The following is a 13,015-nucleotide window of genomic DNA, read 5'->3' as shown; positions in this document are numbered from 1 at the left end:
AGTTACCCTTCCAACCCAATACTAAGCTCTGTTTTGTCAAACTGAAGACTGTTCACAGAAGCCACTTGCTCATAACAAATCATTTTCTTCTTATCCAATATCTTAGGTCCACCATAATAATAAATAATCTACAGAAACCAGTCAAAATGTATATACTTTTTTTCCAAAAATGAGGCATGCAACAGAGGCTTTGTCATTTGTTTCTGGGAAAGCATATTGTAAAAACAAAATTAACACCAATAATCATACTTAAGATTTTTCTTTTTTTTTCTTTGCCCACCTCCTGTTCCAGAAATAAAATACTGGTTCTTTGTCTCATGCCTGACCTTTAGGTAGTCACCTAAAGTTAGATTTTGTATTCACTTTGTTGTAAGAATGGAGGTACATAGGTTCATATTCTGAAATCAGGTAGGCATGTGATCAGAATTGCATAGTGTGAATATGTTATAAACTCTAATGTTTAGATTTTATACCTACTTTAACCAGGGAGAAAAAAATGCAAGAAAAAATTCAACAATCAAAGTAATTATGGGAATACCTTTATCAGGCAATGCATCCCACTAAATACAAAACTACTAGTACTGCCACCAATAATAAAAAAACCAAACACTTGATTAGAAAAAGGCCTGGTTAATTTCTAATATTTAAAAAAACCCCACAACTAATTTGCTTAACATTTAGCCAATTTTCTAAACCAAACCTGAACTGTATAATAAGAGGAAGCTTTCTTGTATTTCAGACATTACAACTTTTACCACATAGGAAGTACAAACTAAAAAAGAGAGACCAACAAAATCTTCAGACAAATGGCCCATTTTAGCTGACAGTTTCTTAATTCATGGCAGTAAATCTTATTTCAAGCAAATCTTGTGAGTTAGTAGAAATGAACAATGAAGACATGAGACTGAAAAGCTTTTAGTAATTTCACAAAACATAAATGGAACATAACTGTATCAGTCAGTTTCCCAAAAAATGTTTACTGGGGGTAGAAAATATTTTCCAAAGTTTCAGAGAATTTAAGACAATATTTCAATCTGAAATTATTTCAAAATTGAATGCTGGATTATGTAAACACAAAATTTGTACAAATGAATGAACTAATTAGGAAGTTAACAAATATTTTGCTCTAAGAAAAAATTATATATGAATACCCATATAGCTATTAAACTACTGCTAATAAAGGAAAGAAATCAGAATCATTTCAAGACTGTAACATCTTACTCATTACCTTAAAATAAACTCCGGACCTCTATTACATTGAAAAGTTGCCCTGAGAGTATTTCACATTTTTATTGTCAGAATGCATGGTCACATGAATGTTTCTTTTCAGACACTCAATAAGAAAAATAACTGTGGCAAACATATCTAAAGTAAAAGAGAAAGAATACTTATAAAAAAGAAACAATGACCAAAAAAAAAGCTAGAAACATCTTGTATAATTATCGACCTTTAACATCTGCAGGAGCCATCACAAAATCTACAAGAATCTATAAGCAAGCATTTTAACCAGCCATTCTCTCTACTAGGAGTAAAATGGTGGAATTGGAAAGGTAAAACATGGACACCACACCCCACACGTTTTTGTATTTGACTTCTCATTTCCCATTAGCAAAGGGTAGTTAATCACTTAAAATATTATGTTGCAAGAAAGATAAAGTGCTTCTCTTAAAATATAAAAGGCGAAATGAAGAAATTTTAATGCACTGAAATTTGAGTTTTCAAATTTATGCCTACAGTATTCTATATCTGGCATATATATTAAATAATCTAGGTCCTATTCATTTCAAAATTAAATGTTAGCACATGCACGAACTTCAATGTGATTAATTCATTTAATTTTGTGGGCTTGCAGCTGTTTTAAAATGCGAACAAAAGATATTCTCAGTTCTTTGAGTGACTCTGCTAACCTATTTTACCTCTGATAGGGAATCATTTTTCCTACACTTGGAAAAAATATAATCTAAAAGTCACTTCTGTTGGGATAAAATATGAAATAGTGAAGAAGAATATAATCGATGGAAACAAATAATTTACAAAATCATTGGAGCAATACAGGCAAATGCAAGAAATTTCAGCTCTAACCAAAAGGTAAACAAAAAAGGGAAGTAAGCAATGACTTAAAAAAATTTTTTTGCTTTAAATATAATAAAAAATGAAAACAGTAGAGAGTAGGACAATATGGTCACAGGTAAACAGATAAAAACTTTATAAGGTCAAATGTAAAATAAAACTGGAGAGAGGCCATCTAGGCAAGAGAGAAGTGACTGACAGAGGAAGACAGCTAAAAAGAAAAGCAGTTAGGGGGAGACTGAGTTCTGTTTTGGATTGTGGAAGTTCATTCTTTATGAAGCACTGAAGAAAAAAATGTTCATGGCTTTACTGAAGCCCCTAAAGCTCTTTGATGCAAATCCTCATGGCAGGAAATGTAAAGCTATTGGGGAGCCAGTTTTTACTTCATGTCAAGCAAGACTCATGAACGAAAAAAGTAATCTTTAATTTCTTTATCTGAATAGATGTAATTGATTACAATACTTGAAATCTTACTACACTCTTTTCCATAGTGGCTTGCTCTTAGGTAGTCTATTTCTTGTGGAAAAAAATTGCATCAGTAGCTTCACAGTATTAGAGGCATTTAACTGACTGCAAAACTTTTATTTACTGGGTAATTTTTCTTTAGTTTTGTGTGTCTGGAGGAAGACAACTGAGAATACTAGGAGTACTAACTAACATGACTAGTATAAATCCCTTTTTCCTGTAACCTGCTTTTAAGCTCTCTGCTTCAGCTTTGAGACACTGAAGAATACTTTTTACAAAGATGGCACAGTTCAGTTTTTTATTATGTGTATTCCAGACCAATAAGCTATTCTTTAAAAGCATTTCATTTCAACATCTCAAGAATATAATAATTCTTTTTTAAGAAGGCCATAAATCCTTCAGATTCTGCATCATCTGAGAGTCAATGCATCTCACACACAGCTTGCATGCTAATGCTTGGGATTCAATCCTTCATACTCTGAATATCAGGTAAGGTATATGAGGGAGGTCCTTTTCTCCAACCTATCTTGTTCACATAACTCTAATGTTTAGACTTTATACCTACTTTAACCAGGGAGAAAAAAATGTCATGTGAAATTACTACTTTGTTGTTCAACATGAAATTTCACTGAAGAGATCCAAAACTTTTAAGACTCCACTACTTGAGATGAGAATTTATGTAATTTGACTCCATACCTGATCCTGATATCTTACTTTTGTGTGTGTTTGTTACAGTAGATTACTTCTATGGGGGTGGGGGGGAGTGGGGGTGTGGAGCTATTAACAAAGTAAACTTGGCCTTGAAGACAATTTCAGTAAGATTTTGGAATTTAAAACCATTTTCCCGTACCCGCTTATTTTAATTTTTAAACATTTCCTATAGGGAAATAGGCTTAAATAAACAAACAATTTCAGCAATGGAAACAACTTACAGCAAAATTCTTGGTCTACAATAAGACATCATTTTATGTTTTCGGTCCCTATAGTTTCTTGTAACCTGTTCTATCTTACATTAGGTATCTTGTTATAAATATTTAAGAACTCTCATGGGAAATTATGGATATGGATTCAAATAAGACTTTCTGCCTGATAACCACTGCTGAGTGACATCTTCCTGACAGTCCGTAAGAAGAGGCAACTGTCTTCTGGAAATTACATTGAAAGGGAACAATAATGGGTAAAAGTGGTAGTAGTTCTTTAGTACAGTAGTACATTTTTTTAGTAAAAGTTCTGTAACAACAGGAGACGAAAAATAAAAAGCCTTCCTTCAGCAATATTAGACATGAAGAAAGATAGAAAAGGAGAAATGGGGGACTACATTACCTGGAGCAATGACTTCTAAGCCACTATGGACAACACTGGGAACGTCAGAAGATAAAAAAATTAAAGTTAATGTTTTAATTCAGAATTTGAAAGGATTGACAGGAACATAAATACACAGGTCAGATTTCTAAAAAGACAATTAAAAATATTTTAAAATAAATATAAGATTTTTTAAAATTGAATTTGAATGTCAATGGTTGCACATGAGTTACTATTGTACATTCACAAAAACTTTGTAGACAGGCAATTTTGAGAATTGCTCAAGTCCATTTCTGTAAAAAACAGGATAGAGAAACCCCACCTAAGGCTTTTCAGTATTTTATAAACTGCTTCTTCAAAATTCAAGATGTATATAAAAAATTCAAAATTTCTGGTTAAAAAAAAATGGAAACTGTTGGGGTCCCTCCCCTGCCATGGAGCCCTGAGGGAGGCACGGGGTTTCCCTGCCCCTGCTCAGCCTCGTTCCCCATTGGTTGGTTTGTGTTCCCCTGCGCGGGCAAAGCAGCTCGGGCCCGACTGTAAGAGTCCCTCAGCAGAGCCCGGCCATGCGACTGGGGAAATAAACATCTCTGAAACATCTAGCAAGAATCCGTCCGTATATATTTGTTTCTTTTCCATGGGACTCCTGGTTTGATATATGCGTGTTGCAGTATCCCCGCTGCAACATATGGTGGAGATTTGAGGGCAGAACGATCCCCGATCCCAAAGCGACTTTGTGTGAGTAAACCCTGGAAACTTTGGATTCCTCTTCTTGGTTTTGTTTTGCTATTCCATATCTAAACTATGGAGGAACCGTGGGAAGACTCTTGGCTTTCAGAGCCGCATATGGACATTTATCTTAAACTTAAAATGATTCTTGAACAACGATTTGTAAATTTTAGCTTGATTCAAGCTCAGAAAGAACTGAAACACTTCCTGGCATGGTTGTTTAAGAACTTTTTCTATGTTTCTTGGGATCTAATTCTTACCAAGAGCTTTTGGAAGACCGTTTGGACCCAGTTAATATTTGAGTCAAAATATATGCCGATGGAAGAATATTTTCGTGAATATTATTTAATAACCGAGACTGTTGAGCAATGTCAGCTGTGTTCTGGCGAAGGGAAGCCTGGCTCAGGGACCGTGCGGCCTCGGCCACGTGGACCGAGCGCTCTCCGAGCAGCAGCGAGACGGTTCCCGTGCGCGGGCGGAGCCACGCGGGCCGCAGTGTCGGTGGCGGAGCGAGGGGCAGCAGGAGCGGCGCGGCCCGGCAGTGCCCGCCCGGCCCCGCGCAGCGCGTGGTGGAGCGAGCCCTGTGAGCGCCCGAACGAGAGGGGCGGCGCGCGGGCGGCGGCTGGCGGTGGAGCGGAGCCGTGCCCAGCCGGAACGCGCGCTGGAGCAGGGCACGGGGGGGCCATCGCTCGGGGGCCCGGCCGAGATGCAGCGCCTGGCAGTGGCAACGCAGCTGCGAGCAGAGGAGGCGACGCACGGAGAACGGAGCGGCGCGGCCCGGCCCGGCCCGCGCGGCCCCAAACGCGACCCTGGGAAAAGCGCGCCGATAGTTCCAACACAGGAGCGACCGAAAGAGAGAGCAAAGACACAGCGAGACAGAAAACAGCAGCCACTCGGAAAAAGGAAAAGACCATAGTAGCTAAGATCTTAGGGACAGTGAAATGGTATAATGTTAAACAAAATTATGGTTTTATAACAAGATGTGATAACCAGCAAGACATATTCGTGCATAGAACTGCTATTAAAAAGAATAACCCTGAAAAATGCATCCCAAGCTTGGGAGATGGAGAGGTGGTGGAATTCAAAATCATACATGGTAGAAAAGGGTTACAAGCGTCGCAGGTCACTGGGCCTGATGGTGTTTCTGTAAAAGGCAGTATATATGCAAAAAATCATAGTCATGTTAGACAATATCTCCATTGTAAACCCCCCCTACAGTCTCCCTTTCCTAATCCCACCTTTCCCTTTTACCCTATGTCCTATTATCCCCAGTGTATTCCAAATCCGTTTTTTCATCCATGGTTTCCCTCACAAAACCCTGCCTTTGCCAATTGTTTCCCCTACAATTCCTCTCCGATGCCGATGGGGGGATGAAAAGGGGGAGGGAAGAGATTGAACCCTCTCCTGCCTCAGTTTCCCCACAAAGCATGCTCAGAAAGTTCTGTCTCCCTTCTGTCAGCCCTGAGATGTTCCACAGAATTTGTTTGGACATTTAAAGACTCAGGAGGGTGGCTTGTTTTGTTTTGAAACTGTTCTTGTTATGTTTATCCAATTGTCTTCATTCTCCTTTTATTAAAATAAAACGGGTGAGATGTTGGGGTCCCTCCCCTGCCATGGAGCCCTGAGGGAGGCACGGGGTTTCCCTGCCCCTGCTCAGCCTCGTTCCCCATTGGTTGGTTTGTGTTCCCCTGCGCGGGCAAAGCAGCTCGGGCCCGACTGTAAGAGTCCCTCAGCAGAGCCCGGCCATGCGGCTGGGGAAATAAACATCTCTGAAACATCTAGCAAGAATCCGTCCGTATATATTTGTTTCTTTTCCACGGGACTCCTGGTTTGATATATGCGTGTTGCAGTATCCCCGCTGCAACAGGAAACACAGTAGCAGTTTACTCAAATGGAAACTAAAAACCCAGTCCATAAGCAACCGTTTCCTGTGTCACATCCCTAAGAGATAACCCTCACCTATTATCTTAAACCTCAGTAGAGCTCATATTCTGAAATTGACAAGACAAAAAAGTGTGATGAAAAGTGATGAAGTATGATACAATGCCTTACCATCAGTTTTGAGACATTACGATGTAAACGGTAATGTTTACATTTCTCAATTTACTTTCACTATTCTGATAATAAATATTTCAAAGTTCCTAGATTATTATCATATAGGACAATGAATTTCAGACTCTGCCTCTTTAATTATATCCGTGACTATGAAGCCAACACAGCACTAGAAGAACTAACTTCCTTAATTTACAACATGCCTCTTCCTACACTGATATTAAAATAATCCAGCCTGGATGTCATTTTTTTACACTGTACAAACATCACAACTGTCTACTTAACTGGACTTTTTGAATTTGATAAGTGTCATTTCACTCTTTTCTTTAGGCTCAGCCACACAAACATCAGCTTGAGCTGTAGTTTTCTAAGCTATTGTGCAAGACAAGTACTGTGCTAAAAATATGCTGTTACTCGAACTTTGAGATATTCTCTAGAGACCAAATTTTTTGATATGAGATTCAAATTTTTTTTTGTTTTTTGGGTTGCAAGGCTAATAAATTTACTTTCTCAATGGAGAAAAAAAGGTGGGAGGAGGAGAAATAAGTTTGCATTTTTAATTTCCTTGAATTAAAAAAATCCCCAAGTTTTTGAAGGAATTGCATCTAGTGAAGGAGGTGAGTGCAAAGATAGACTCATTTACTTTAAGTCAAGTTATTTTTATATAGAGAAATGAACAGCTCTAATTAGAAAGGTCTGGCCACACATATACAGCTATGATACATCTAATTCACTACAACTATATAAAAACAGGCTATAAAATTCAACATTCAATTTGAACAATAACTGTAGAATATGTACTTTGCAGTATAATACAAGAATAATTTATTGATTTATGATTAGGACTTTCATATACTACAGCAAAATGACTGTCAGTACCGATTCTAAAAAAAAAAAGTACGCTTCACAATGAACTAAGTTTTCAAGTCACCTTGTTAGGAAATTCAGTGCTTTATGTACAGCAAAAACATGGAGCTGAAATACACATGCAAATTTCCTTTTTAATACTAGTTATACCAGTTATACATTTGATTTTAAATGGAAAATTTCTGAATGGAACAAAAATTGAAAGAAGTCAGGTTAATCAAAGATAAACCTTACAAAATGCTTTAAATGTATTTTCTTTCTAAGTTTCAATGATGTCATCACTTTCAAAAGAATTTGCTTATTCTAAGGCCTTGTATCAAAAGTTTTATTTCATAATATACTTACACACAAGAAGATATTCCCACCTATTTTTCCAATATTTTTTTTCCTCCACATAATATTAATGGAAAACCTTAAGTAGTACTGGTACAAACCAGAAAAATTACTTAACTGCTTTGGCCAGAACATAAGCTGTGAGGAAAGGAAAAAAGATAATTAAAGTCACAGGCAAACAGCAGCCTGCCCTCTACCCTCTTGCTATGACAAACCCTGCAAACATCTTGATAAGAACAGCACCTGTGTTGTCAGAGCAGTGCAAAGGGCAGAGAACTAGAGGCAGGACTGGAAGAAGCCCTTTTCTTCTAAACTTTAGGTAGAATATAATTTGTGATTTATAATTTTTAGAAACCTTCAGTACATTTCCTAAAGATAGAAGAGGAAAAAATTCAGCTATGGAAATAAACAAAAATCTCACCTTATTATGGTCGTACTTGTATGGGATTTTGAGGGTATCCATGGCTCTGATCATGGCCTGCATTGCTGTAAATATATTCTGGTACACCAATTTTGTAAAGCCCCTTTTGTCTTCATCAGAGTAACCTGATCCATGAATGATTCTCATCTGTTTGATGAATGTGCTTTTGCCACTCTCTCCTGTGCCTGCAAGACAAATAAGAATATACTTCAGCCAATGGACACAAACATGACTTTTCTGCACAAAGTGGGCAGCTTGTTCAGTGCAGGGCAGAACACTGTCAAGTGGTTATGGTGCTTGCAAGGTGCTTGCTACAGGGATCAGTTCAATATAAAGACAGCAGTAACACAATAACAACTGAAGCAACATTGAATTAAAACTTTTATTTTGAAGACAAAATAGAAGCAGAAAAAAATAGCAATGAGTTAATAACTAAAATAAAATATACTCTCCAAAAAAATCTAGAATACACCACTGTGTATTTAAAATTATAAGCATAAATTTCCATTCCCAAAGATATAGTTCTCAACTATAGGGAATTACTATGAGATGTTCTATCACAAAAAATCATAGAGTAAGAACAAAAATCAGCTTGCATGGCCAACTTTCAGAACATTATGGTAAGCATCAATATACAACCAATACATAAATTTGTTAGAAAACCAAATAATATAACAATTAGAGTTGTGAAAACTTCAACCTCACAAATATATAAAATCAGCTTTAAGTAAAATTTGGCTCATATTTGTTAATGGAGAGTCATTACTTCCTTTAAATTTCTTTGTGTCTTTGTACTTTACATGAAGCATAAATAACTAATAAATTAATATTCTGCATGTTTAATAATTTAAAGTTAAGATTTGCTTGTTTGGAATTTTGCACAAAATATATCACACAGCATTTTTTCCTTTGGCAAAATTCAGTCTCTCTGTGATTAGCAGAGCTTACCTAAGCAAGCAAATCATATGAATACTTTATAAGAAGGAATTGAAATTTAAAAGAGTTGCACAGCCATATGAATGCTGTATGTTCACCTAACTATTTAGCTCCCTAAGAAATGCAATGCATTTAAATGCACGCAATACTTAGCCTTTCAGCCTAGATTTTATTTTGATCATTTTTATAAAGCTTTCAGGCCTCATGATATAATATTTGGCTCCCAGGACAAAGAAAGCCTTATGCTTTACATGATGTTTCAGGTGTCTCAGAGTAGTGTATTCCACAAGCAGTGCAATGCAAGGTTAAAGCATGATTCTGTGCTTGCAACTCTTAAGTCTTTCAGGTAGTACACCTCAAAATCTAACCTTGAAGTCTCTATAAGATTTTGTCTTTACTGTGTGTGACTGTTAATTCAACTCCTGCCTAAATTTTTGCCTATCACAGCTCATGCTAAGGCCTGATGTATGCTAGGAGCAGCACCATTAGGTCAGTCAAGCACTATGTAGACAGGACAGGTAGCCAAAAAAAGCTAAAGGACCATTATAAAACCATTATCACCAGCAAATTGTTGTTTGAAATGATGCCTTAGGTTTTAACTTTTATATTTTTCAAATCCTGTACTGCTTAGTGTGCAACTCTGAAGTTTCTTGTAGCCTGTTAATTTCTGCTCTCTTGTGCTAGGTAGACATAACAAAGCCTCTCCAGGCCTGCTCTCCAAGGACACCCAGACTGTCCTAGACCCAAAAAGTATAAACCAAAGAGCCTCTAAGGGGGGCAAGCGGAGGGGAAATTACATCATTAAACTGAAGTTTTAATTAGAGAATTAACCCTGATATGCAAATGAACTAAACCTATAAAAGTGTGAAGAACTCGTGACCTGTCGTCTATCTTGGGATCCATCTTGGCAATAGCCTCTGGCTCTCCAGGGGGTACCTTTGAAGACCTTTCAAATAAATACCTACTTTTATTCCCTTACTCCTGTCTAGTCTCTGTTTCTAGAAGGCCTCTTAAGGCATCACCAGGAGCTGCTATCTTGTTTGGCAGTCTTGTCAGAATGTGCTAAATTATGGAAATGGTATAGACCACATCTCCAAGCTGAAGAGTATAGAACATCAGCTTACCCAAAAAACTTTTGAAGTAGATCCAACAGCAGTTGGACTGCTGAGGCTTTCATGCTTTCTGGTGTGATACAGGAGATGCCTGCACCGTGATGGAAGAGGAAGGATGAGCATTGTCACTGTCAGCTAGATAACTAATTATTTTCTTTTCCTCATAGGTGTGTTACCAGATGATAAATGGCCTACACCTGGTGAGCTAACACAATGCTTGTTATCCAAAACTACTGGCCTATGGGAACTGCAAAACGCCCATTGTGTAAGAAGGAGAACTGGAAGTTTACCAGCCTCAGTGTCCTGCCAACTCAGCCAGGTCACCTGGAACATTGGGGTCTATGACCACCAGGGACCACCAGAAAGACCCCAGGACAGAAGAGGGGAAATATGTTCATGAATTCGGGGAAATGATTATCATATGTATGTTTAGTCCAGGACAATCAATGAATATGTATGCAAAATACAGTATATAAACAGAAACTTTCCTGTACTCAGCCTGCATGGCTTTGGGAGGAGCTATCCCCCCATGCATCTGGCCAAATAAAGAATGCCTACTTCTTAATGCTATGCTGGTGTTAAGGAGTTTTTATTTTATCAAATTTTTGGTAACAGTTTTGGTGACCCCGATGGGATGGACTCTTGAATTTCAACAGATCTGAGGGATCACAGGACATCCAGCTGGCACTAAGGGATTCTTGGGGAGAACCTTCAATCCCTGGTCCAAAGGAAATTGGAGCAAGACCCCTGGTAAGATAAAGGCATTCTTTACTCTAAAGGTGTTAACTGTTAGTCTACCTGTAAGGCGCAGCAAGCTACTCAGGGTTTGGTTTAAAGGTACCTAAGATGAGAAAAGGGAAGGGTTAGAGTCCTTTCTAAGGAGATCCTAAACAGCAATTTGTTATAATGGAAAACAAAACCTCAAAAGGGGTATCACAGGTGTCACCGCTGGGATGTATCTTGAAACATTGGAAACAAATTGGGGGTGATCCCCTCACGCGTGAAAAACTTATAAAATTTTGTAATCAATGGTGGCCACTTGACACACTGGAAGATCAAGAAAAGTGGCCTGAGGATGGAACCTTACAGTATAACACCATATTGCAATTAATGTTGTTTTGTAGAAGGGAAAATAAGTGGGATGAAGTTCCTTATGTTGACTTGTTTTTCACCCTAAGAAATCATCCGGAGTGGCAAAAGGAATGTGGGAGGACCCTGCAAGATCCATTAATTAATTTTCCGCCTGGTTACAAACCCAACCTGCTACACACTTGAAAAGGAAAAGAAAGGCAAAGGGTTGAAAAGGTAGTGTTCTGCGTGCAGCCTAGGGCAGAGGTGCTTAAAGTGTGGAAGAGAGGATGAGGATGATTTAGAGCTGATGGTTGTTCCAAAGCAAAGAGCGGGTGGGGTGAATGATGAATTGGTGGGGAATGCAGCTAGACGCATAAGTAGGTCATGGGAGAGTGGACTGGAATGGAGAGGATGCTTTAGGGGATCGCTTTAGGGGATCAGAGGATTTTAGCCCGATTGTGAGACACCCTAGAAGGTGGAAAGGAGATGTTGGGGGGAATGCTGGGGAATTCTGGTGGCTCCCCTCGGGCAGGTGGTTGGGAATCATGGTCCAGTAACAGTAAAGACCCCATTTTCAATTGTGGTCTTAATGTCATGGAGAAAGGCAGCAGGAGTTTATAGAGAGGATCCAGATAGAGTTGCTAAAGTATTCAAAACCATAATTAGGACTCAAGATCCTGACTGGAATGATATACAAGTGATGTTGGATACGTTGTTGGATAGCACAGAAAAAAGGATGGTGTTGACCATGGCCAGAAACCAGGTGGAGGGAGTACATGCTAATGGAGACTTAGAAGGAGCTGTAGATCAGAATTTTTCTTTAACAGATCCAAGGTGGAACCCTAATTTACCGGGGCTCCAAGATCATTTAACAAGATATCAGAGATGGATATTGTTTGGTGTAAAGCATGCTATACCGAAAGCCATGTACTGGTGAAAACTGTATGAGGTAAAGCAGGACTACTGAATACCCCACAGCTTTCATGAAATGACTGAAGGTGACTGCCAGAAAATATACTAATCTGGATCCTGAGAATCCAGAGAAGACTGTACAGTTAGCAACTACCTTTATTGGGCAGTCTGCCCTGGATATTAGAAAGAAACTCCAGAAACTGGAAGGAGAGGAGTCCTGTGACTTAGGAAAATTGTTAGATGAAGTGTGGAAAGCATATCACAACAGGGATAGGGAAAAAGAACTACGGCAGGCTAGAAGAGAAAACAAGAGACATGACAAACTACTTGTGACTCTGGGGGTGGCTAAGGGACCTGTGGAGGGTACTAAGAGACCAGCCAAGAGGGGAGGTCAGGTGGGAGGAACAAGGGGAAGGAGAGGTGGGAGGCTCCCACTGTTTCCCTGACAACGGTTAGGGGAAGACCAGTGTGCAATCTGCAAGGAAAAGGGGCATTGGAAGCTTTAAGAGCCTGGTAATAAGAGAAAGGCTTCAAAAAGTGCTCTGTCATTATGACTACTTATCATAATCACTTTTGAACACCTGAAAACTACGTGTGGTATGGGCCATGAGTAGCCCACCTTCAGGCCTATAAAAAGGAAGGCAAAACTGGTGCAAAACGTGGAGGGGAAAGCAAGGGGCAGAATCGCTGACCTTTGCCTTTCCTCTGCCCCCCACCACCACCGCCTGCCACAAGACACCCTGAT

General features: G+C 38.8%; 1 protein-coding gene across 1 annotated transcript in view; it reads right to left on the bottom strand.

The window, feature by feature from the left end:
- LOC138102741 (guanine nucleotide-binding protein G(q) subunit alpha) overlaps nucleotides 1–13,015 on the bottom strand; it is a 214,959-nt gene that overhangs the window by 116,306 nt on the left and 85,638 nt on the right. Inside the window, exon 2 of the mRNA XM_069000493.1 lies at nucleotides 8,240–8,424. Within this exon, the coding sequence (XP_068856594.1) occupies nucleotides 8,240–8,424 (185 nt within the window). The remainder of the gene's footprint in view (nucleotides 1–8,239; nucleotides 8,425–13,015) is intronic.

Source organism: Aphelocoma coerulescens (genome assembly GCF_041296385.1).
Source record: "Aphelocoma coerulescens isolate FSJ_1873_10779 chromosome W unlocalized genomic scaffold, UR_Acoe_1.0 ChrW_unloc_scaf_1, whole genome shotgun sequence".
NCBI classification, from domain to species: Eukaryota; Metazoa; Chordata; class Aves; order Passeriformes; family Corvidae; genus Aphelocoma; species Aphelocoma coerulescens.
Note: the sequence above shows the minus strand (reverse complement) of the source record. Positions and strands in the feature narration are given on the sequence as shown.